The sequence below is a fragment of the Cynocephalus volans genome, chromosome 10 (assembly GCF_027409185.1).
Source record: "Cynocephalus volans isolate mCynVol1 chromosome 10, mCynVol1.pri, whole genome shotgun sequence".
Classification (NCBI taxonomy): Eukaryota; Metazoa; Chordata; class Mammalia; order Dermoptera; family Cynocephalidae; genus Cynocephalus; species Cynocephalus volans.
The window spans coordinates 109,443,149-109,469,748 of record NC_084469.1 but is presented as its reverse complement, the minus strand read 5'-3'; the positions used below and the strand labels follow the sequence as shown (position 1 = coordinate 109,469,748).

Genomic DNA, 26,600 nt, shown 5'->3' with positions numbered 1-26,600 from the left:
TACTAACCCCCCACCTTGGATGTGGTTAGATTTTTGTTTTATTTTGTTTTCAGGGTTTCGATGTTGTAATCCAAACATTGCCAGCATTTTTATGCTGTCTTAGCATTCTGGATGCCTCTTTAGGGTAAACCACCCACAAGAATTACTGGGTCAGGATCCAAGCCTGTCGTTGGGTCATGCTTTGTCTTAGGAGACACAGCAGTACCCATTCACAGCATCAACTGCAATATGTTAGGGACCAAATTGCCCACAGCCTCTTCAGCATTGAACGTTGTTATTTTAAAGTTATTTTACGTACCAAACTATGCTGTAAGTCATTCTCGGACATGGGTTTTTAAACGAGTCCTTGGATTTCAGGGAGTTCGGAAGCCCTGAAATTGTGGGGTTTTTTTGTTTGTTTGTTTGTTTTGGTTTTTTTTTTTTGGATTAGCTATTCCTTAACTTTTCTCAGATTCTCAAGGGAGTCCATGGAAGAATGGACCAATTTGAGATTGATTGTAAATTATAACGTGCCCACCCCCAGTGATCAGAACGAAGACTGAGGTGGTTCCTTGTCCAAGGGGTGTGTCATTCATGTCTAATTGCTGGGGGGGGTGGTCTTCCTGCCTTATTTTCAATGATAGAACCCTTTCTCTAAGGCAGTGGGTCTCGCCCCGAGGTGGTTTTGCCCCCTAGGGGACATTTGGTAATGTCTGGACATTTTTGGTTGGAAGGGGGATGGTGATCCCGGCATCTGGAGGTTAGTACCAGAGACGCAGCTCAACACCCTGCAATGCACAGGACAACCCCCACAGCACAGAATAATCCAGCCACGGATGTCAACAGTTGGGAAAGCCTAAATAAAGACCCTAGAGCTGCCCTTGCCGGCTTCCTATGATTATTTCTGCTTTCTTGTGAATCAGAAAGCCAGGCTCCCTGGAATGATGTTAAGATTATGTGTCGTCCCTGGCAACCACGTGTAAGAAGGCTCTCTTTGCAGTGTAGGTGCTGGGGATTTGTCTAAGAGACCAATGAAAGTGTTGTGTGATTTTGCTTAGGACTAGAGACTCCCAAGAAAGGAGCTTGGGATCTTTAGCACTTGGCATAGCTCTGAATGAGCGTTTCTCAACTTGGGGTGGGGCGATGGGATTCAGACACTGGCAGTGTCTGGAGACATTTGTGATAGTCATAGCTGGGGAGGGGGTACTGCTACTGGTACCTAGTGGGTGGAGGCCAGGGGTGCTGCTTAGCATCCTGCAATGCACAGGACAGCATTCATGACAAAGAACGATCTGGCCCCAGATGCTGATAGTGCCGAGGCTGAGAAACTGCTCTATGGAATCATGGCGCTGGCACTGGGTGTGAACATCAGGTGTGGCTTTGGGTAGAAGGGAAGCTGCACTTACAGGTGCAGGACCCCGTCCTCACTCCCCTGCCCACTCCCCAGCCCTGCCAGTCCTGGGAGCTTCTCCAGGGATGTGAAAGTTTTGGGGTACGCAGTTTGGAAGCCAGTGCTGTAGGAACCCAACACTGGCATTGGCTACCATGGGCAGGCCCTGCCCAATCTGAGACTCACCTTCTCACCTCTGCAGCAAGGATGCTGCTTAGCGGTCCTTGGTGGAACTTTCTAGAAAGTGTTTCTAAAACCTTGTGAGCCTTGCCTTATTCCCAGTTTTCAGGCTTACCCGTGCATCTGTGTAACAAATGTCTCTTAAGTATCTATTAAAGTCCTGAACTCAAAATTGGACATGTTCCCTGTTGTTTCAGTCACCAGATTTGTCGGTGGCAGTCGAGGGGGTGGACCAGACAATCAACACCCAATAACATAAATATGATCACGTCAGAGAACAGAAGAATTTGATTTTATTTTAAAATATATCAGAGAAGGAGAGAGTGCTGGGAAGGCTGGACAGAGCCACATTTAAAAAAAAAATATTTTGGGGGCAGCTGGCCCCTTGACCTTGGTGTTATCAACACCATGCTCTAACCAGCTGAACTAACCAGCCAGCCCATAGAGCTGCATTTTATATGGCAGGGAGGGCCCCTCTGAGGAGGTGACTTCTGAGCTGAGACCAAAAGGAAACAATGTGCAGGGACCTGGGGAAAGGTGTTCCAGGCAGAGGGAACAGCTAGTGCAAAGGTCCTGTGGCAGGAAAGAGGAAAAGTGAGGCAGCCAGTGGCCTGGAATGGAGCAAGCCGAGAGGTCCCATACCCCGTAGAAGGGATGGTTTCCAATCTGTGGAATCAGCGTGGCCTGAATTTCTTTGGATAGTCTGATAAATTTTGAAAAGTTTTGAGAGAAATAACGATACCTCAGTGCCACTGTCTGCAGTTGTCTATTGCACGCGGCAGGCTTTATGCTCGTAATTGCCATCGTTACAGCCGTGCTTCAAAGTGGACATTATCATCACTGTTTTACAGAAGGGAGATCGGAGGCTCAGAGGGGCCAGTCACTCCTCTCTTGGGCACACTTGAAGGACGCCCATGGAGCTAGGGCTCCCCTGCTGTGGGTCTGAGTATCTAGGGAGTTTCAGGCCTCAGGGGCCTGGACTGGTGGCTGGGGCTGGGCTTCCGGCTCTCTGCTCACCTAGGCCCATATCCAAGAAAGGCATCAGGTCACTGGGCTGCATCCTGGGCTTCCAGGAGGACAGGAAGGGTCCTGCAGCCTGAGGGGTCTCCCTGGCCTGGCGGGACAGGGTGCCGGTTCAGGGTGAAGCCAGCTGCCTCTGGACATTCATCGAGGTGGGGGACAGGCCTGAGGGACTGGCCACTTCACACAGCCTTCCCCAGAGGGGAGCTGGCCCCAGGGAGCCTCCTGCCTTAGCTGGGCCTGGCCACCACCCTCGCTCTGGCCACCACCCTCGCTCCGGCCTCCCGCGATGCCGGCCTTTCCTCGGTGCCTCCCTTACGCCCTTCATGTCTCTCCTGCTTGGATCTCAGCCCCCGAGCCCTTGGCTGTCACTGATGTTAAGCGAGTTGACTTGGATCACTGAGGTTGGGGATGGGGGAGGGGTTGCTCAGTCTAGAATGTTCTGTAAACACCTCTGGGGGTCTGCAGGTGCAGGACCAGGCAGGGCCTCCACTTTGAGCAGAGGAGACTTGGAGCTCTGCAGCCTCCGTGACCTGGAACATGTCACTTCATGTCCCTAAAGGCCATGTGTGATCTGGGCTTACTGCTTCCCAGCACCCCATGCTGGAGGCATCTTGTCACCCGCTACCTGGACTCGGACAGAAGCTCTGATGTGCCTGGGGACCCACCAGGGGAAGCGGTACAGCCTCCCTGACCTCCAGACTCTGAACCTCAGCTTCCTTGTGTGAAACGAAGATCCCATTCCCCCCACATCGTCATTGTCAACCACAGAAGGCAGGAGAAGCCCAGAGCCCACCAGGGGGTCCTTCCTGTCTTCTCCCCCTGTGGGAGAAACCCCTCCCTGGGAAGGAGTGAAGTTCTTCTGGGGGCTGCGGATTTGGGTCTGCATTCCTTTCTGTCTGCAGGGGAAGTCTCGTCCCCCCAGCCCCCCAGTCCCTTCAGCATACAGCCCCCGTCCCCTCCAATATCTCCCTCCTACCTCTCTACCCCCTGCTCCCAGGTCACTGAGACCTTTTCTCCCTTCTGCATTCAACCTTTGGCTAATGCTGAGAGGTTTCCAGAAACAGGGGCAGGTGGGGATATTTACATCAGAGTAGGGGGTGAGGTTTACCCCTAGGTTGCTCCTGAAAGGAAACCACAGTCAGAAAGAGCCCCCTCGGGTCGCAGAAGGCTGGTCCCGAGGACAGCAGTCAGGGCAGGTCCCTCTGATGCTATTCACAGCAGACAGGAGGGGGACAGCAGGAGAGAGGGCGGGACTGACCCTGTGTGGTCGCAGGATGACCCCCAACCTCATCCATACAATGGGCATGATGTTGCAGAACACTGTGAGGATCCATTGGGTGATTTGGCAGAATGCTTCGTGCATTTCTCCACACTTGTGAACAGGGTCCTTCCAACCTTCGGGGGCCCACACCGGTGGATGCCGACAAATGATCCCCGGGAAGGGAACACCCCACATGTGGGTGGTCTTAGGCACAGGCGGTCCACAGGTTCCCCGTGTGAACTGGTCAGAGATAATGTCCACCCCCTGGGTGCCCAGGGATGGCCACAAGTGTCGCAGGGGTTGCATATGGATCCCATGGAGGGACGCGTGAGTTTTGTTTGCTTCAAGCAGGAGAGGTGCCTTTATGGAGTGTGCTCATAAGCTGCATGTTCTGCTAATTGCTTTAAAAAAAATAAGAGGGGATTGTACAGGGCAGGCTCCAGACCCTGAATAATGGAAATTTTGTCCTAGCAAAGCTTCCACTCCAGGACAGATCCTTATGACTCTGCAGTGGCTTTTTGTCATTGTTGTTTTTGTTTTCCATCTATGTGGAAAAAATACAGATATATGTATATTTACCATTTTAATCATTTTGTTTTATTTATTTTGGGGAGGCAGCTGGCCAGTACGGGGTTCTGAACCCATGACCTTGGTGTTAGGAGGCTGCGCTCTAACCGGTGGAGCTAACTGGCAAGCCCTGTTTGAACATTTGAAAGTGTACAGTTCAGTGGCATTTGGCACATTTACAAGATTGTTCAACCACCACTTCTGTCGAGTTCCAGAACATTTTCATCACCCCAAAAGGAGATCTTGTCCCCAGCAGCAGTCTCTTCTCATTCCCCTCCCCCAGCCCCTGGCAGCCACTGACCTGCTTTCGGTCTCTGTGGATGAGCCTGTCCTGTTTGTTCCATATCACTGGGATCACACACCGTGCACGCAGTGTGTTTAGAGTGAGGCAAAGCACAGACGCATATCGAGTGGAAAAAATACTCTCACACCGCGCTCAATACAGAAGACTTCTGTGACCAAATGTGTGGGGCTTTCTCCCCACCAGTAAGCAAGCCAGCAATTCCGCAGCGGACACCAGCGGGGCGTCCTTTAATTCAATTCAATTCTACAGATAGTGTCAGATCCCACAGGCTGAGGGCTCATTCCCTTGCTACTGTCCCCATTTCAGACACCAGTTGTAAATCCCAGCCTTCAGAACTTCTGATCTGCGGGTGTCAAGTTGGGGTTCCCACAACCCACTCCTTGGGTTTGACTAATTTGCTAGAGCAGCTCACAGAACTCAGGGAAACATATGCTTAGGTTTACCCATTTATTATAAGGGATATTACAAAGGATATAGATGAAGAGACACATAGGGGGAGGAGTGGGGGAAGGGGCGCGGAGCTTCCGTGCCCTCCCTGGGCGCACCACCCTCCAGGAACCGCCACGTGTTCAGCTATCTGGAAGCTCCCTGAACCAGGCCTTTTGTTTTTTTATGGAGCCTCATTACATAGGCATGATTGATTAAATCATTGGCCATTGGTGATCAACTTAACCTTTAGCGGCCCCCCCCTCCCCGGAGGTGAAAGTTTCAACCCTCTAGCCCTGCCTTGGTCTTTTCTGTGACCAGCCGCCATCCTAGGGCTGCCAGCCACCAGTCAACAGTTTGGAGAGTCTAAGGATTTTAGGAGTTGTATGCCACAAAAGGGACTGGGATGAAGATCAAATATATGTTTCAAAATATCACACGTATGCATAATACAAAATATATATGATATATACATACACATATGCACATGTGTATATATGTATGTATATGAGGGGGCTGGGGGCTGTCTCTCACTCACCAGCTGTGAATTGCTCTTAGGCAAGGTGGTAAATAAGTTTTCTAACTGTACTAGGGTGATCAGTGAAAATAGCTTTGCAACTTTGTAACAGCAGAAGAGAAGGCTCCATGACATTCAGCTAGACCAGCATTTCTCAGCTCAGTGCTGTTGATATTTGGAGCTGGATCATTCTTTGCTGTAGGGGCGTCCCGTGCACTGTAGGATATTGAGCAGCATCCCTGTCCTCCAATTATTAGATGACAGTAGCATCCCCCCAACAGCCATGACACCCTAAAACATCTCCAGAAACTGCCAAGTGTCCCGTGGGGGACACAGTCACCCCTGGTGATCGTTCCCCATTTTAGATCTCCAAACTGTTTTCCCAACATCTCAGCCCCTCCCAGGGTGACCCTCTAGTCCCAAAGCTCTGTGCTTTGCCTGCAGGTGCCCATGGGTCTCCGGGGCCAGGCACTCCTGAAGGTGTGGGGACATGGCCGGTGGGTGGAGGGCCCCCTCTTCCACAACCAGACCTCGGTGACCGTGGACAGCCGGGGAGCCTCTGTGTTCATCCAGACGGACAAGCCGGTGTACAAGCCCCAGCACCGAGGTGGGCAGTCAGCACTGGCCAGGGGGGAGGGCCAGCCCCAGCCTGGAAGTGCCACATGTGTATGTCCTCTCTTCTAGTGCTCATAAGCGTCTTCACCGTCTCCCCAGACCTGAGGCCTGTCAACGAGAAGGTGAGATCGGCTTCTGAAACTGTATGCCTGGACCATACCCACCTGGGACCACCTGGTCAGCACCACCATCAGCAACCAGTCTTTCTCTCTAGCCCCTTCTATTTTCTACCTCCTTTCCTGGTTCCTTCCTGGGGCCCCATGCCCCCTGGAGGGTCCTAGGGAAGGTCTGTGTGACAGAGGGAGGCTGGTGGGCACACCTGGCTGGCTGCTCCTCAAAGCTTTGGGGGGCTTTAGGTAGCCATGGGCTACATCTTTCAAATCTTGATAGTTGGGGGCTGGCTGGTTAGCTCAGTTGGTTAGAGTGTGGCCTTTTTACACCAAAGTCAAGGGTTTAAATATACAAAAATAAATAAATCCTAATAGGCATGCATTTTTTTAACATTATTTTGCCACCTCAAACCCATCATTTCTCCTTCAAAATAAATACATTTGCACAGAAAAGGCATGGATTTTCTTTAACTTTTTGTTTGAAAATAGCTTCAAACTTACAGAAATGTGGGAAGAACAGTGCAGAGAGCTCCCGAATGTCCTTTATCCAGCCTGGGGATGGGCGAACTTTCCATAAGAGGCCAGATAGTAAATACGTTTGGGTCTTCGGACAAGAGGGTTTCTGTCGTAATTAACTCAGATCTGCTACAGAAAAGAGCCATAGACAATATGTAAATGAATGGGTATGGCTGAGTGCCAATAAAGCTTTATTAAAAAAAAAAAAAAAGTGGAGGGCCAGACTTGGCTGAGGGATTTAGTTTGGCAAGACTTGGCCTGGAGTAGTAGTTTGAGAACTTGAATGTACATCAGAATCACTGATGGGTCTGTTCACACAGATTGCTGCATCCCTCTCCATAGTTTTTGATTTGGGAAGTCTGGGGAGGGGCCAAAGGATTTGTGTTTCTAATTTTCCCAGTTGATGCTGCTTCTGGTGGTGGTATAGGGAACACACTTTGAGAACCATGGATCTTGATTCACCGATTACAAATCTGCAAATGTAATGGAGCAAAATCTACATTTATACACGCTCTCTCCCTCTCTGTGTATGTGTATACATACATGTATGCTCACATACATATATATGTATATGCATATGTATGTATATATACCTATGTGTATCTCTACTTATAAAATTATTTTAATGATAAATCACTTGAGGATAAGTTACAGCTACCATGTCTCTTTACTCCTGAACACTTCTGCCTGTATCCTTTAAGAACAAAGACATTCTCTTATACAATCAAATGACAGTTATCATATTTAAGAATTTTGACATTGATACAATAATACTATCTAATATAAAATCCATGTTGTTCCAATAATATCCTTTATAGCACATTTCTTTGCTGGTCCAGGATCTAATCCCAGGTAATTTGCTGTGTTTAATCGTCATGTCTCTTGGTCTCCTCTAATTAGAATCAGTTCCTCATATCCTTTGTGTCTTTCATGACATTGACATTTTTGGAGAGTCTAGGCAGTTGTTTTGCAGAATGTCCCTCAGCAGGCTGTCCTGCTGATTCCTTGTGACCCAGTTCAGGTTGTGAATCTTGGACGGGATCCACAGAAATGATGCCGGGTCCTCCCCAGTGCCTCGTATCGGGAGGCACCCGATGTGAATGTGTCTCATTACTGGGGATGTTTACTGCGGCCGGTGGTTCAAGCAGGGTCTGCCTGGTTTCTCCCCTGCAAAGTCACCATTTCCCTTTTGTAATCAATAAGTAATACATGGGGGACACTTGAGATGGTGTGGACATCCTGTTACTCCTCAAATGCTCACCTGATCGTTGTAGCTTCCACAGACAATTAAAGAATCACGTGAACCAAAACTTACTATAGTGATTGCAAAGGTGGTGACTTTTCTAACTCTCTAGTTTCTCCTACATTTATTAGCTAGTGTTCTGCTGCAAGGAGCTTTCGAAAGACATTGATTGTAAAGAAAGAGATTTATATCAACTGTACATATATATAGCTGTCCCTCGGTATACTCAGGGGATTGATTCCAGGACCCCTCCATGGATACCAAAATCTGCAGATGTTCAGGTCCCTTATATAAAATGGTGTAGCATTTGCATATAACCTGTGCACATCCTCTTGTATACTTTAAATCATCTCTAGATTACTTATAATACTAAACTCAATGTAAATGCTATGAAATAGTTGCTATACTATATTGTTATTTGTATTTTTTATTATTGTAGCATTATTCTTAATTAGTTTTTTCCCGAATACAGTCATGGCTGTATAATGATGTTTCACATATATGACTGTGGCTATACCGTACAACCTAGGTGTAGTAAGCTATGCTGTCTAGGTTTGTGTAAGTATACTTAAAGTTCGCACAATGATGAAATCACCTAAAAACACATTTCACAGAACGTGTCGCTGTCATGCAGTGACGCATGACTGTATTTTCGATCCAAGGTTGGTTGGATCCTTGGTTGTGGCACTCACAGATACAGGGGGCCAACAGTACCTGGATAGCAAAGATAAGAAGGTGGTTGGCAGGCAACTTCCATTTAGAAAACCATGAGCGGACCCATATAAGGTGCCTACTATGTGCCGGCCTCCTTTCTAGCAAATGGGGCACATCACTGAGCAGAGCAGACACTGACCCCACCCCTGTGGGGCTCATATGCTAGAAATTAATCCTGAAAAGTTCCCTGGGGACATGGGTGACCAGCCTGGAAACAGTTCTGTGGGCACATGCAGCTTTCTCTTGACTGTTCTCACCTCCAAGTTACCGTGCCACTTTTTCTTTCCTTTTTAAATTTAAGTGGCAAAGATTTGCTTAGGGTAGATAGCAATAGTTCTGTGCCCGTCAATCCATCACATCTCACTATTCAATTGCATATTTTTATCCAGTTGCCCACATTTTTGATGTCGCCTTGCAAACTCACCTCTGTGCCTGAGTTCATTTTACCAAAGGAAGACTTTGTACCTAACCACCTTCTCCTGGTGGACGTTTGCTTGTTTCTGGGTTTTGCTGTTGTCAGAAATGCTGCCGTGATTGTCTTTTGCTAAAACCTGGGGCTCCTGGCTAGGGTGGTGTTGAAAGCCCTGGATATGTGTGTTTTGCTGTCTGAGTGGATGGCACTGAATCCTGCTCCTGGATGTCTAAGAGGGCCATGTGCCCACAGACCTGCTACCAGGGCTTCCATCACTTGAGATCAGCTCCTGCCCAACATGCAGTTATGGCCAGAGAGGGCTTCATACCTATGATGCAAGGAAAGAGACTTGGATGTTTGCAGCTGTATGGTTGGTGGAGAGCCTGCAATAAGGGTAAAGTCACAAGAAATTGAATCCAAAGTGCAAAGCTTCCAGGTGTGTCTGGGCTCTCAACAAGGACATCCCTGGACACATAGGCAGCCCTGAGCTGATGGGACAGATCCACGTGCCCAGGGTCAGCCACATGTAGAGACCAGGTGTGCTGCGGAGTTCAGTAAGCACAGGGCATGTGTAAACGGAACTCAACCAGAGAGTTCTACAACTTGGAGGCAGCATGGACTGTTTAGTAAGATGTTGATGGGCATCAGTTCGCTGCCAGGCTCTGGGCAGGCGCTGGGGGTGCCGAGATGAAAACCTTCTGGGCCTTTGGGGAACATTCCAGGACTTCGAGGAACCTGGCGTGGGCCACCTGGGAAAACACCCCGATGGCACACCTAGGAGGGCTGCCTGGAGGAGCTGCCCCTGGGGCAAAGTCTGGAAGAGAGAGGGAGTAGAGGTCCTGCCCTCCCCTTTCCAGACTCCACCTCCAGGCAGCCCTCCTAGGTGTGCCATTGGGGCTCTGCCACCTGTGTTGCTGCATTACTGTACAAGTTTGCTAGGGCTGCCTTAGCAGAGCACCACGAAGTGGGTGGATTAAACAACAGAAAGTTATTGTCTCTCAGTTCCAGAGGCCAGAAGTCTGAGGTCAAGGTGTCAGCAGGGTGGTTCCTCCTGAGGCCTCTGTCCTTGGCTTGTAGATGGCGTCTTCTCCCTTTGTCTTCCCGTGGTCATCTGTCTGTGCGTGTCTGTGTCCGAATTTTCCCCCTTTTCTTAGGTCCATCCTAATGACCTCATTTTAACTCAATGGTCTCTCTAGGGACCCTGTCTCCAAATACAGTCCCGTTCTGAAGTACGGGGGTTAGGACTTCAACATATATATCGGGGGAGGGGGAGACACAATTCAGCCAGTAGCAGCGACTATGCCGAGGGACTCAGGCCACATGTGGATGAAGATGGAGTGCGAGCGGGGGGTTCGCTCACTGTCTCTGTCTGTCTCTGTTGCAGCTGGAAGCCTACGTGCTGGTGAGTGGCTTCTGCCTCCTCTGCTCTGACTTGGGGCCCAGTTAACCTGCCATCTGCAAGATCTGGTCTGTCTTCGTCCACCAGCCACCTTCTGGGTCACTCCCCACCAGCCCAGTGCCTCGCAAGGCTGGGATCCAGCTTCTCCTGCCCGGCCTGGTCCACCCTAGGACAGGCTGAGCATGTGTCTGTCCCTCTCTGTGTAGATTTGCACACAGCTTCCTGAACGAGGAGGCAGGCCTGGCCCCTTCTGCCCTCATGTCCTTAGACAAGTCCTTTGTCCATCTGGAGCTTCCTTTTGCTCCCACGTTAATGATTAATCTTGGGGACTGCCCTCCATGGTTGTCACGCCTGAGAGAGAGCTGGGGAATGTCCTCTCGTTGGGCATGTGCTGGGATGCCCTGAGTTCACTATGCGTGTCTGTCTCCGCTGCAGGACCCCCGGGGCTCTCGAATGATGGAGTGGAGACACTTGAAGCCCCTCTGCTGCGGTAAGTTTTTCTTTTCCTCTCTCCTTCTTGCCCTGAGGTTTGGGGTCTGAAACTTTTGGGCTGCAGATGTGATCAGCCTCCTGGGAAACAGAAGGTGCCCTGTCTGGGGTTCTCTCCCTGACATACCCTCAGTGCTGCCCCAGCTGGAGGGGACCAAGGAGGAGCAGAGGGCAGGCCTTACCTGCCCAGGAGTCAGCAGCGCTTTGGGGTCGGGTCTGGGAAGGTCAGCCCAGCCCACTGCCCCTTCCCTGCCTTCCCTGCAGTGTTTGGATCCTCTGCCCCTGTTTTTCTGTGCCTGGGATCCAGCTGTGGTGCAGAGCTGCATGACTGACGTACCCCCTCTTTGTTGTTGCCATGAGGGATGTGGTGCCCATTAGACGGCAGTTGATGGGTAGGATTTGGGGAGTCTGAGGACAGCCGTGCACATATCAGGGCTGTCCAGAAATGAGGTGATGTTGGAGCCCAGGGCCAGGACTCACGGGGGTCTCTTGGTGACCCCCCACTCCTTCTGCCTCCTCCCCTAGTGCTCGGCATCCGTTTCTCTGCTCCATCCTTCCTCCCTCCCTGTCTCCCTCCCTCTTATTCACTCACTCTCTTTATACCAGCAGATCCGTATTTGCTGGACACCACCGTAGATACTGATGCCGGGTGAGCTTTTAGCCTGGTGGGAGAAACAAACATTAACTCAGCAGCCTGGATATTATCAGCTGTGATGAGTGTCAGAAAGGAGAAGTCTAAACTCAGAGAGTGCAGAATGGGGCTTTATTCCAGCCTCGGTGGTGGTGGGGGGTGGGGTGGGGGCACAGCAGAGGCAATCCTGGAAGACTGCCTGGAGGAGGAGCCTTGTCAGCAACAAAGCAAAGGAACAGGAGATTGCCAGGCAAAGTGAGGGGCCAGGAGGCATGTTCTAGGCAGGGACCCAGCATGTGGGAAGGGCTGTGGATGGCAGAGGGAGTGAGATCAGGGGCAGGAAGGAGGCCCAGTTGTCAGGAGTGCTGAGAGCAGAGGTGAGGTTGGCAGCAGCAAGGGCGGTGGGAAAGAGTGTGGACTTGCTCTTCAGAGCACAGAGGAGGGGAGATCAACTCCTGTTTTTTTGTTTTGTTTTGTTTTGTTTTTTAAATGAACACTTTTTGGATATGTGTAGACCAGGGATTCTCAACCAGGGTGATTTTGTCCTTCTATCAGGGGGCATTTTGTGATGTTGGTCATGGGCTTACACTAGCCCTGCAGAATCGTATGCACACAACACACATCCCTAAATGTCCTCTAACCATCAAAGTTCTACCTTCTCTGAATATGTGGGGTAAGGAACGTTTCAGAGTCCCGAGGGAGCTTCCCTCCCTGTACAACCATTGGGGACAGTGGAGCAAGTCACACTCAGGAGTGATCCCCCAGCACTGCCTGGAGTCAATGCTCCCATTATGTGTCATTCGGCTGCCAGGAGTCAAATCGCCTCCCAGCGTGGAAACAGAGCTTCAGGTGAGGCTCGAAGGCACTGCCCCAAAGTAAATGGCACTCCTGTGTCAAAGGCCGATGGTGTTTCTGGGGGATCTTAGGGAAGAGAGCGCTCTGCTCTGAATCTTTTGCACAGCCCTGGTTCATTTAGGGGTGTGGTTTTCACCTGGGGGGGGGGATTCTGCCCCCAGGGGACATTGGCAATGTGTCGGGACTTTTAAGGTTATCATGACTTGGGGGAGGGGGTGCTACTGGCTTCTGGTGGGTAGATGTTACTCAATATCCTGCAGTGTACAGTACAGTCCCCCATCACAATGAATGATCTGGCTCCAATGGCAGTAACCCTGAGGTTCAGAAACCCTGCCATAGCATGAGACCCTGCCTTTCTGTCTGGCCATCTGTATCTATGTATCCACCCATCCATCCATCCACCACCCACCCTCCCATCCATCCCTCCCCCCTCCATCTACTATCTATCTCTCAATCTATGTATCTATCTCAGTGAATATCATTCAGGGTGACTTCACCCCTAAGGATGTTGGTAATGTCTGGAGACTTTTTAAGTTGTCATTCTGTGGGGTGGGGGTGCTTCTGGAATCTGGCGGGTGGAGGCCAGGGACGCTGCTTAACACCCTGCAGTGCACAGGACACCCCCACCCCAGAGAATGATCCAGCCCCGGACATCAGTAGTTTCAGGGCTGAGAATGATTCTGCCGGGGAGCACTTGGCCTTGGCTGCGGGGCTTCCCCAGGTATCTGAGTTGCAGCCTCTCCCCCATCCCCCCACTGCCCCCTGCCATCCTGCTGGGGTCTTGCTCCTGTTCCAGCTGGCTATCCTGTAGTGCCCTGCTCTATGCAGAGCCCTCCAGCCTCTGTGTGGTCTCCAGCTCCCCTGAGGGGCTGCCTAGACCAGGGAGAGGTGCAGGGTCCTGGGTCCCTCTTTCCCGACCTCAGCGCTGGACGCCGGGGCTGAGCCCTCGCACGAGCGTGAAGGATGTCTCTTTACACAGGCATCACCCACATGAGCTTTCCCTTGTCTGACCAGCCTGTGTTGGGAGAATGGTTCATTTTTGTTGAAATGCAAGGCCACGTCTACAACAGGTCCTTTGAAGTTCAGAAGTACGGTAAGTTAGAGAATCTTAGGCTCCTGGGATTTCAGATCTGGGAGAAACCTCAGCCCTAGTGAGGGTGCTGATGGGGACAGGGAGGACGAAAAGAGTCCCCATCCGCTGAGGGCTCATTATGGCCGGGCTTAATACTGCAGGCTTGATTATTGTCTTTTTAAAAATTATTTTTGGAGAATATGCATAATTTTCCATCTTTTCTTTTTTTTGGCAGCTGGCCAGTCCAGGGATCCGAACCCTTGACGCTGGTGTTCTGACACTATGCTCTAACCGAGATAACTGGCTAGCCCCAAATTCACCATCTTAACCATTTCCTAGTGCACAGTTCAGCGGCATTAAATACATTCATAGTCTTGTGCAGCCATCACTACTGTCCGTCTCCAGAACTTTCTCATCTCCCACACTGAAACTCTGTCCACATTAAACCCTCACTCCCCATCCCCCTTTCCCAGCCCCTGGCACCCACCATTCTACTTCTTTCTCTGTGCATGTGACAACTCTACATACCTCATATAAGTGGGATCACACAGTACCTGTCCTTTTGTGACTGGCTTATTTCACTTGGCACAATGTCCTCCAGGTTTAGCCTGGCTTCCACTGTCATGGGGGCAGGGAGGCTCCACCTGACAGCTTGTCCACCCCTGGGACAGGCTGGAACTGGCGGCACTCAAAGCATGCGGGGGAAAAACAGGACTGGGCTGGCTGGTTGGTTAGAGCGCAGCCTTGTAACACCAAGGTCACGGGTTCGGATCCCCTTACCAGCCAGCCACCAAAAAAACAAAACAAAAATAAAATTAAAAAGTGCAAAAACAGGGCCGGCCCGTGGCTCACTCAGGAGAGTGCGGTGCTGATAGCACCAAGGCCATGGGTTCGGATCCCATATAGGGATGGCTGGTTCACTCACTGGCTGAGCGTGGTGCTGACAACACCAAGTCAAGGGTTAAGATCCCCTTACCGGTCATCTTTAAGAAAAAAAAAAAAAAAAGTGCAAAAACGAGGTCCTGGTCCTCCAAACATGGGAAATAGATGCAGACTGGCAAAATCCCCAGAGAGCTGCTCAGCAAGGGGTGGTGTGGACGCGTGCGGTGTCAGCCTCAGCAGTGGCCGGGGCACGGCATGTGCTCCTGAGGCCACCTCAGTGATAGAAGCCATTCCCCCCCCGCAGTGTTGCCTAAGTTTGAGCTCCTCATTGACCCGCCCCGGTTCATCCGAGACTTGGACACATGTGAGACCGGCACCGTGCAGGCCAGGTGAGAAAGGGGACTGTTCCGCCCTGCGTCCCCCTCCCCCACTGCCGCCCTCTATTCCCCGGGCGTGCCCCTCCATGGGGCATCCCCCATTCCTGTGGGCATGCCCCTTCCCCACTGCCGACCCCCTTCTCCTGTCGGCGTCCCCCTCCCCAGAACATGGCCCATCCCTCACTGGTGTCCTCCTTCCCCAAGGTCATCCCCCCACCGTGGGTGTTCCCTCTCCACCATGGCCTTCCCCCAGGTGTCCCTCTCCCTGAAGGTGCCCCCCTTCCCTGAGGGCGCCCCTACCCCACAGGTCTCCGTGGCATCTGCTCAGTGTGCTGACCAGAGAGAGGGGTTTCTGGAGGGAACCACCCGCCTAATGACCAGGTTGCTGACCAAGCCCTCTCCAAGGTCAACTGAAGGGTGTCAAGAGACACTGGCACTCTCTTTGGGGGGCACCAGGAGAACCCTTAGAGGCCCCCATTCCCACCCCAGCTCTGCCGCCTGCTCTGAGGCTGAGGCGGGACTCCATCCTGTGTCTCCTCCAGCTGTGTGTTGTTTCAAATCCAGTGATGTGCTGGGCACACACACGTTTTACAATCTAGAAAATTCTATTGAAATGCCCGATGTTATTTTTTAACTCTCTGCATTCTCCCATTTTGCTCCTGTTCCCCATGAACAGGTGTGCCCTCTGTGTCAGGCATAACATACACACATTTAAGCTTCACCAGCACCCCTGAGAGCATGGTTTTACTCCCAATCTCTGAATGAGAAAACTGAGGCTCAGAGAAGTCTGGTCCTTGGTTCAAGGTCAAACCCACTGGGGCATTTAGGCCCAGGCCTCGCAGGTGCCCACAGTTGCTGGTGCCTCTGAACTGCCATGCTCCATCGGTGTTACCAACCTGGTGTTCTCACATCCAGAGTTCCTCTCTGACCGTCAGTCTCTTTTTCTGTCAAACATGAGGCTTGGCGCAGAGGATTGCGCTGTACTAGTGGCCACATTGAGCAAGCCCAGCCTTCCTGAGACTGTCTCCCCGCATCTAGGGTCTCTTGGCTGTGAAATTAAGTCCTCTTTATCCTTTTGTTCCAGGTATACCTTTGGAAAACCAGTGTCGGGGACCTTAACAATCAACATGACCGTAAATGGCGTGGGGTACTACAGCCACGAGGTGGGGCGCTCTGTCCTCAGAACCATGAAGGTGAGGAGCAGGGACCACCCCCCACCGCCACCCTCGGCTTCAGCTCTGCCATCACGCATTTTATCTTACTTTGCAAAACAGTTATGTGGTGGGGATGTTTCCGATGATAAAATTCCTGCAGGCTGAAAGCAGACACTTAGAAAATACAAAAAGAAAGAAAATAAAGATAGCTTGTCCTCTGACAGGCAGACACAACCACTACTGATATTTTGATGTGTTTTCTCCCAGAATACTGTAAGTAAAGTTTAAAAAAAAATTATTTTGAGATATAATTCGCATACTATACAATTCACTCACACAGAGTTACACAATTCAATGATTTTTCCCATAATCACAGAGTTGAGCAACCATCACCACTATCTGGTTTTGGAATATTTCCATCATCCACCAAAATTCCTCAGGTCCCTTTGCAGTCACTCCACATTCCCCTCCCCCAGCCCCTGGCAACCACTAGTCTGCTTTCTGTCTCTATAGGTTTGTCTGTGCTGGACATTTCTAGAAATGGAATCATATACTCTGTGGCTTTCAGTGTCTGGCTTCTTTCAGTCAGCATCGTGGTTGTTTTAATTTTCATTTTTTGGTGGCTGGATGGTACCGGGATCTGAATCCTTGACCTTGGTGTCATGACACCGCGCTCTGACCAGCCGAGCTAACCAGCCAGCCCAGGGTCATGTTCTTGAGGTTCGTCCACATTGTGGCACATATCAGTGCTTCATTCCTCTTTATGGCCAAATAATATTCCATCACATGGATATGTCACAATTTATCCATTCATCCACTGCCGAACATTTGCGTTGTTCCCCCTTTTTGGCTAATATGAATCATGCTGAATTGTTTGACATTTATGTGCAAGTTTTTGTGTGGACATGTGTTTTCGTTTCTATTGGATCTATACCTGGGAGTGGAATTGCTGGGTCACCTGATAATTCTGCTTAACTTTTTAAGGAACCGTCAGACTGTCAAAGCAGCTGCACTGTTTTACACTCCCATGGATTTAAAGTTTTGTAACCTGTTTTTGTTTTTGTTTCTCAACATAATGCTACATTGTGAGTAGCACCACCTTCCCCGGGATTCCTGTCTCTGCAGGTGCCTCCGACATTAACTCTTTCAGTGCTGGCTCCTCCCCATGCCAACCAAAGCTCCTTCCCCGTCCCTTTCCCTCCCAAGACCCTTCTGCTCTGATGTGTCCTCTCTCTTTTTGAGGCATCCACTCCACGGAGTCCACTGTCCCCTCACCTCTTTCATACCCGATGCCCGTGGTACCCCAGCCGTTCTCCCCCAAGGCTGCTGGCGGGTGGCCCTGTCTTAGTTCTCTCTACTGAGTTATTTACTGCATAGCTGTTTCTGGAGGTGGATTATTTGCCAGGCTCCAGGGTGGATCCTGAGATGGGGGGTGCATTGGGGGAGTTCTCTGCTCCAAAGTGGGACTGATCGCGTTCAAATGTCCATCCTGCTGTCTGGGCTGAGGGAGCTGTGTCACCATGGGAACCTCTCTCTTCTGCCCTTTGGAGCTGACACCCACCCTCCCTGGGACATTGTGCAGATCCAGCAAGGGGCCACATGCATAGTCCCCACGCAGTGACCTGTGGCATAGTTTGGGTGTGTCACCAAGAGTCCCCTGGCCATCCACATAGCCGGAGAGTTCAGGGCCTCGGATGTGTGTTTGGGAGACATCCCCCAAAGCCACTTCAATTCCATATGAGCATAGCATGTGGTTTTCCTCCCTCTAGATCCTTGGCTCCCAGGACTTTGACATCTGTGTGAGGGACATGATCCCGGCTGACGTCCCTGAGCACTTCCGGGGCAGGGTCAGCATCTGGGCCACAGTGACCAGCGCAGACGGGAGTCAGCAGGTCGCGTTTGATGACTCCACCCCTGTCCAGAGGCAGCTGGTGGACATCCGGTACTCCAGGGACAGGAGGAAGCAGTTCAAGCCGGGCCTGGCCTACGTGGGGAAAGTAAGTTTGGGGCCAGTGTCCTGTGCCACCTCTTGCCCCAGCTCCCACCAGAGGAACACTGTGAAACCACTGCCACCAGCGGGTGCCACCAGCCCTGCAATGGTGATGAAATATCCTCTGGCTACCCAAGGTCCTCTGGTTACCCTGGAATAATCTTTGACCTCTTGAGATCAGGGGGCTGCTTTTCAGAGAGTGGTGAGAGTTGGTTCTCCAGGGAGAGAGGCACAGGACATTTTCCTCCACCTGAAAGAGCCATCTATGGTCGGACCTCTATATCTGTGGTTCCACATCTGCAATTCAACCAACCGCAGATCCAAAATATTCAGAAAAACGACGATGACAAAAAAATACAAATAAAAAATACAGTATAACAATAGCATTTACATTGTATTAGGTATTATCAGTAATAGGAGGGTGTGTGCAGGTTATCTGCAAATACTACACCATTTTATATAAGGGACTTGATGGGCTGGCCAGTTAGTTCAGTCGGTTAGAGCCTGTGTTACAACACCAGGGTCAAGAGTTTGGATCCCTGTATCGGCCAGCTGCCCCCCAAAAAAAGAGAGAGAGAAGAGTGTATCAGGGAACTTGAGCACCCATGGATTTTGGTATCTACAGTGGTCCTGGATCAATCCCCCATGGATACTGAGGGACAACCGTACTGTATTCCATGTAGACAGACATTCCTGCACCTACAGTGTTAAACCAAGGTGATGAGTAACCATTTATTAGACCAGTTCCTCTAAGGCAGTGTTGCTTCTTAATTGGGTTGATTTTTATCCCCTGATGACCTAACATCAGAATCCCCCAAAGGCAATTCCACATTTTTAGGACCGATTCTGACCCCTTGGGGGAAAGCAGCATTTTGAACAAAACCCTACCTCCTGCCCACCATGCAACGCTTATGCACAGTAAAGTTTGAGGTGACCAGAAACTGTGATCCTTACTTTGCTAAACTTGGGTGTCTCCTCCCAATTGCAGCTGTGGGGGCAGGGCAAGGCCAGCAGAGCCCAGTGTCATCACAGGGGAAAGCTGGCCACACCCTCTGACACCTGCCTCTGCCCACATCTTGGTTCCCTCTTGCCGTCTGTGGGTCACCCATGTGATCTGGTGGTCTGTCCTCACACTGAGTTCCATCCCTTCTGCTCTGCTTTGGGACCTGCTTTCTCTCCTCTGCACCAGGGTCTGAGCTCCCATGGTCTCAAGCACAGAGACAGCTCAGGAGCCCCTTGCTTTGAGGGTCCCAGCTTGAGTAGAAACTAAAATACTCTTGCAGGGTCAGGACACATATGAAGAAGGGGCTTGGGGCTGTCGATTTGGAGAAAGGGGAGCATTTTACACATGAATGAGAAAATACCCATCATCTGCATTAAAGAACAGAGCACTTGATGAGGACCATGTGGGCTGAAGCCAAGGTCACTCTGTGACCAAAAACCTGGTCATCTGAAGAGCTGTTCCAAGGTCTTTCATAGCCACGATGCATGCTCCTTTCAAAATATCTATGTCTTCCTCATGCCCCCTCATTCTGAACACCTTCCTACCAGTCTGAGCAAGTGAGCTCTAAGGGTCACACAGACCTGTCCATAGCACTGCCTGCTTGTCCCTACCCTGGTATGGCATCAGACTCACATCTGGTACATGATAATTTGTACTTTGTGGCTTCTTTGCCAAATTCAAGGGCATAAAGTTTTACCCTTATTTTTTCTTCTAAGAGTTTTGTAGTTTTAGCTGTTAACATTTAGGCCCATTATTAGTTTTGAGTTAATTTTTGTATATGGTGTGAGGTTGGGGTTCAACTTCATTCTTCTGCATGTGGAGATCCAGTTGTCCCAGCACTGATTGTTCTTTCCCCATTGAATGATCCTGGTACCCTCGCAGAAGACCAATTGACCACAAATCTATGGGTTTACTTTTGGTCTCTCAGTTCTAATCCATAGATCTCCATATCTATCCTTATGCCAATATCTTGATTACTGTAGCTTTTCATGTTCTTCTTTGTTCTTTTTCAAGATCATTTTGGCAATTTGGGGTTCCTGGCAATTTTGGGACTGATTTGTGAATTTCTGCAAAGAAGTCAGCTGGTATTCCAGTGGAGATTGCATTGAGTGTGTAGATCGGTTTGGGGAGTGTTTTCACCTTAACCATGTTGAATCTTTGGTGACCTCTTCCAGGTGGAGCTATCTTACCCAGATGGCAGCCCAGCTGAGGGGGTGACAGTCCAGATTAAGGCAGAGCTGACGCCAAAGGACAACATCTATACCAGCGAATCTGTGTCCCAGGGTGGTCTGGTGGGGTTTGAAATACCCTCCATACCTACGTCAGCCCAGCATGTGTGGCTGGAGGTGGGTGAGTCCCCTAGACCCTTGTCATTCAGGAGGCTAGCACAGACTTGGTGCTTCCCCTGGGATGGGCTCAGGTACTGGGTCAAGGGGCCTAAAGCCTGTCCCTGCCCCAAGGGAGTTCACAATCTGATGGAGACACCAGACAGAGGGACGGATGACCTAGCGGTCCCAGGGTAGGGTGGGAGAAAGGAGGGGTGAAGGCACTTGGCCCAGTCATACCAAAGGAGGCTTATTACCCAAGGGGATCTCACCACGTGGACTCCTGACCTTGGAGGGGGTCATCCAGGCTGCTTCTGGGAGGGTGGAACAGCATGTGTGGACACTCAGAAGCAGCCCATGATCATACAGTAATAGGGTCCTGCAATGCCCAGCCAGGCTGAGCCATTTCAAAAAGAGATGGGGGAGGGAGCCAGGGAGGGTGTCCCCTACTTCATGGGGGTGCTCAGGGATTCCCTGGAAGGCAGTGTCAGGGGGATAGAGTGATCTGATTTTTGATACTTAGTGGTCATTTCAGAGACTGTAGTGAGAAGTGGCTGGTGGGGGGCACAGGCAGGCAAGCTGGAGGTCAGGACAGCGAGGCCACCAAACTGGAGCATTGAGGAGGCAGAATTGGCAGGACTTGGTGTTGCATCAGCAGGGTAGGGAAGAACCTGAACAATAGAAGAGGATGTCCAAGCGCCAGACTCTGTGACCAAGCAGTGGCAGGGACAGGGGAACGGCTGAGAGTAAATGTGCAGGTGGGAACTGGGACACTTCTGGTCACTTTGTCTTCTGTGGGCAGCATGTCTTTAAGGATTTTTAACCACTGGCATCACTGCATTTACCAAGTGACAGTCACAGCAAGATGTGCCCATGTCTTGGGTCCACTTTGCTACTCAGCTCATAGTAGAGGTGTTTGGTCACCTGAGCTGCGTCTTGCAGGGGTTTTTGAGTGAGTAGCCATAACCCAGTGCCTCTCAGATCCCTGGAGGAACCACAGACCCCCCCACATAGGAGATTGCAATGACTTCTGACATGAGCTACCCGAAGTTGGGCCACGCTTCACATGTGACTGGCACAACTCTCCATAAGACTGCCCTCACTTCAGACACCAGCTGCAACCTGGGGGTCCCCAGGCCACCCACACTTGTGACCCACTGGCTATAAATTCAGGCATTTCCACTATCCTACTACTTTACAGTTACGGTTTTATCATAGCAAAATGATACAAATTAGGACCAGCTGGGGAGAGAGATGCACAGGTCAGGTCTGGGAAGGTCACAGATTTGAAGCTTCATGTGTGGTCTGCAAGGAGCCAGGATGCATTACCCTCCCAGCACAGCAATGTATGACAGTGCATAAGGAGTATTGTCAAGCAGAGAAGTTCCCGTGAGCTTTGATGTCCACAGTTTTTATTGGGGTTTCATTACAATTGCAAGACTGACTGAATCACGGAACTCCGTCTCCAGCTACCTTCCTTTCCAGGAGGTCAGGGTGATATCACATGGCTCAAAGCCTCAACTCTCTCCTCTGATCATGTGGTTGGTCCTTTGGATGTGGCTGATCCCCATCCTGAGTCATCTCGTTAGCCTATATTATCAGGACCCGTCATGAACAACAGAGACTCCCATTGCTTGGGGAATTCCAAGGGGTTAGAGGCTACCTCCCAGGATCCAGGGATGAAAGCTGGCCAGCTTCTTGATTACACAGAGGTCTTAGACCCCTTGTGGGCTCTCCATTGCATCAGCCACATTTTTTCACAGCAGGTGGAGGGGGCCAGCTCCCATCCCCTAAAAAGCAACAGTGACATAACTCCCCAGGGTCTGGAGCGTGCAGGGCAGAGCCACAAGCTCCCAGTGGAGCTGGGTCCTGAGTCCAGGGGATGCTGTTGAACACGGCTGCTCCCTCTCCTCTGTGTCTATTTCCCAGGCAGGTTATCCCTCCAAGAAGCCACCTGCTGGCAAGCCCAAGGGGAGTCAGAGGGGTTTTCTAAATATACCCCATGATGGAGCTGCCTTTGGTGGTCAGAAGGGTCACATGTCCCTGCCAGAGCCACTTGCTTTTTGGAGCTGAGGAAGAACAGGCTAGCCACACTGGATCCTAGTCCCTGAGGATTGGGGAGGGAAACTCAGGCATAAGAGAGTCTTGCTGCTGGGCAGGGCAGGCAGAAGCATCCCTAAGACTCCGTTCCTATATCAGGTGCCCAGACCCTGACCAAGTGTCTTCTGTTCTTCAGACCAAGGTGACGGCACTGAACGGGAAGCCCGTGGGGGCCCAGTACCTGCCCAGCTATCTCTCCCTCGGCAGCTGGTACTCCCCCAGCCAGTGCTACCTGCAGGTGCAGCCACCCTCCCGCCCCCTGCAGGTAAGGTTTGCAGGTGCTGCCCTTCCTGGGTGGGCGGGGCCCAGGAAACAGTGTGTGGGAGCCTCCAGGGAACCTGATGCTCATCCCTCCGGCAGGGTGGGTATTCCATGGGACGGATGCACCGTCATTTATTTATGACGGACATGTAGGCTGTGGCCCCGGGCTTACTGCGATGATCGCCACTTGTGTCCCAGGGTGTTGATGCTCCCAGGCTGAGTCAGGGCTGCTGCTATCGGGCTGGGTTCCCCACTGTCTGGAGCTTTCCTGTTCTTGTGCAAAAGTCCCAAGACTCTCTCAGCCCAGACAATTCCAGACACACTGAGTGCAAGGACAAGATGAACTTGGAGCTGTGACTCACGTTGGTTTTAACTGCGTCTGTTATTTTGCTATCCTGATTAAGTAAGACATGTGTAGGGGTGTGTGTGTGTGTGTGTGTGTGTGTGTATTTAATTAATAGGCTTTATTTTTTAGGGCAGTTTTAGGTTTACAAAGATACTGAAAAACGAGTACAGAGAGGTCCCATACACCCGTCCCCCTCCCTCTTCATTTCCCCCTACTATTAACATCTTGCATTAGTTCAGTACTGTCACCTCTCCCCCAGGGTGATGGAGACGCAAAGGATTACTCAAAGCCCATTTCTTCTGAGCAGTGAGAGGCCCAGAAGGGTTAATTCTAGACAAATCCTTCAAAGGAGAAGAATTCTGGAAACCAACCTCGAATCAGGGTTTTTTTCTCTCAGTATTTATTGTCCAGTCAAGAAAGTTACAGAAAAGGAACATAGGTGGTTACAAAAAGAACAATAAGATATTTGTCATGGCAACAATCATTAAGTTTAACTGCACCGAGGACATCTGCCCTTAGAGCCAGCATTTTTGCTGTGTTACAATTCTTTATCTACAACAGAGACTTTAGCCCTGGGAAAAGTTTTCTGTCTTTCCCAAGCTTAATATTTCTATGTGCAATTCTAAAAAGTTAGGCCCTGTAAAATACATGTGCTTTATTAATGTTAGTACCCTCCACACAGTACATTTGCTACAATGAGTGAATGAATAGTGATACATTATTAGCAACTAAAGTTCATTGTTTAGTTAGGTTTTGCTCTTGCTGTAAATCTTCTGTAGGTTTTAATAAATGCATAATGCCCTGTATCTGCTCTTACAGAATCATGTAGAATAGTTTCCCTGCCCTAAAAATCCCCTGTGCTCCACCTGTCATCCCTCCCTCCCTGCAGCCCCTGGCAACCACTGATCTTTTTACTGTCTCCGTAGTTTTGTCTTTTCTAGAATGTCATACAGTTGAAATCACACACGTAGCCTTTTCAGATTGGTTTCTTTCACTTAGCAATATGCCTTTAAGGTTCCTCCATGTCTTTTCATGGCTTGGGAGCTCATTTCTTTTTATCACTGAATAATATTGCCTTGCATGGATGTTCCACAATTTATCCATCATCTATTGATCTATTGAGTGATATATGTATGTGTGTATATGTATGTTCATATGTGCATACATGCACGTGTACATATATACGTATATTGTACAGATGCTCCTCAACTTACGATGGGGTTATGTCCTGACAAACCCATAGGAAGTCAAATAATTATGTTCAAATGAAAGCACATTTAATACCCCAATAAGCCCATTGTAAGGTAAAAAAATCATTAAGTTGAAATATTATAAATTAAAATGCTTCTCAACTTCCAATGGGGTTACGTCCTGATGAACCCATCATAAAGTTGAAAAGTTGTAAGCCAAACCATTATAAGTCTGTATGTAAGTATGCATAGATACATGTACGCATATATGTGTATGTATGTATATACAGTCATGCACCATATAACATTTTGATCAAAAACGGACTATATGTATACAGTGGTCAGAGTAATAGCCTAGGTGTGTAGCTGGCTCTACGTCTAGGTGTGTGTGTGTGCACTCTTGAAGTTTGCACAGTGACCAAATTGCTTAACAATGCATTTTTTAGAAAGAATCTCCATCGTTAAGTGACTCATGACTGTATGTGTATGGCTGTGTGTGTGTGTGTGTATGTATATACACACACACACACATATATGAGGGCACTTCAACAAGTGAAAATAGAATTAAAAGATAAAAGGAATCGTTCCATGAATTTTCTGAAGACCCCTTGTATGTATGTATATATATATAGCATATATGTATACACACGTAATAAGTATATATAATATGTGTATATATATATATATATATCATATGTACATATATATGCATACTAGTCCCCCTTATCTGTGATGTCGTTTTCCACGGTCTTGGTTACCTGTGGTCAACTGCAGTCTGCAAATACTAAATGGAAAATTTCAGAAATAAGTGATTCATAAGTTTTGAATTGCGTGCCATGCTGAGTAGCGTGATGAAATCTGTGCCATCCATCTCCGTCCTGCTGGGGACATGAATCATCCCTTTGTCCAGCTTCTCCACACTGTACACCTGCCCGTTCTTCATCGACATTATCTGCCCCTGACATCCAACCGTCAACATTGTCATGGCTCAGCGATCCAGGATCCCCCAACACAGATAATCCTCTTCTGAGGTATTGTCAGAAGGACAATAGCAGCCTAAGTGCATGTGACAGCACCTAAGCCATCCCCTCCCCTCATCGCTAGGCGTTTTCTGCTCTCACATCATCACAGGAGGAAGGGCAAGACGCTCTGAGGACGAGAGAGAGAGGCCCCTTTCACATGACTTTTTTTATTATGTATTGTTACAGCTGTTCTATGCTGTTATTACTTATTATTAATTTTTTTATTTTAAACATGATAATTCTATTTTTGGTATCCACTTGCATTTCTTTAATTATTTATTTTATTATTTTATTTTAAATTTTAATTTATTATTAGCGTATTCGTTCTTACAAATCTTAATATTTCTTGATGCCCATTGCCTGACCTATCACCTCCCCAACCCCCTCCGCCCCCCGCCCATCTCTAGCATCCTTAGGTTTGTTTTCTCCTTCTGAAAGTTCAACATGTTGTTGTAATCTTTTCTTTCATTCCCTAATTCCTTCCTTCTTCCCTCCTTCCCTCCCGCCCTCCCTCCCTTCCTTCCCAGTAGCCAGTTATGAGTGAGAACATGTGGTATTTCTGTTTCTTTGTCTGGCTTATTCACTAAATATAATTTTCTGCAGACTCATCCATGTTGCTGCAAGTGGCAGAATTTCATTCTTTATTATGGCTGTGTTGTGAATTTTTTACTGTGCCTCTTTATAAATTAAACTTTATCATAGGTATGCCTGTATAGGAAAAAACAGTATATATAGGGTTTGGTACTGTCTGTGGTCTCAGGCACCCACTGGGGGTCTTGGAACATATCTACCACGGATAAGGGGACTTCTGTATAAATATGTATATTTATTTATATATTTTGTATGTTAACTTATTTATATATGTATACAGCATATATACTATACAGTAGAACATATATTATAAATATATATTTACACTTATACTCTACTCACCTATTAAGGGATGTACATACATACCACTCGCCTTCAGTGGGTGGGTGGATAAATATATATCCACATACACATGCTCGTGTATGTGCAAGAGTACAATAAAAAGTTTGTGGAAAAATGGTATTGAAAGATAGTATGACTCTTTCCATAAATGTCTCATGTGTTCATATATGCGTGTGTATATATGTATGCACATGTTGTGTGTACATTGATGTATACACACAAGTTGCTCCTCTGGTAGCTCCCACAGGTTGATGACAGGTGCACAGCCCTGCCCTTTGCACCTGGCTGCATTCCTGGTGGGACCTCAGCTCAGG

At 49.2% G+C, this 26,600-nt stretch overlaps 1 protein-coding gene across 1 annotated transcript in view; it reads left to right on the top strand.

Annotated features, from left to right (window-relative positions):
* CPAMD8 (C3 and PZP like alpha-2-macroglobulin domain containing 8) overlaps nt 1-26,600 on the top strand; it is a 91,942-nt gene that overhangs the window by 5,684 nt on the left and 59,658 nt on the right. Inside the window, 10 exon segments of the mRNA XM_063110065.1 lie at nt 6,092-6,254; nt 6,332-6,384; nt 10,642-10,659; nt 11,092-11,146; nt 13,611-13,724; nt 14,890-14,974; nt 16,047-16,155; nt 17,886-18,113; nt 20,285-20,455; nt 22,671-22,799. Coding sequence (XP_062966135.1) covers nt 6,092-6,254; nt 6,332-6,384; nt 10,642-10,659; nt 11,092-11,146; nt 13,611-13,724; nt 14,890-14,974; nt 16,047-16,155; nt 17,886-18,113; nt 20,285-20,455; nt 22,671-22,799 — 1,125 coding nt within the window.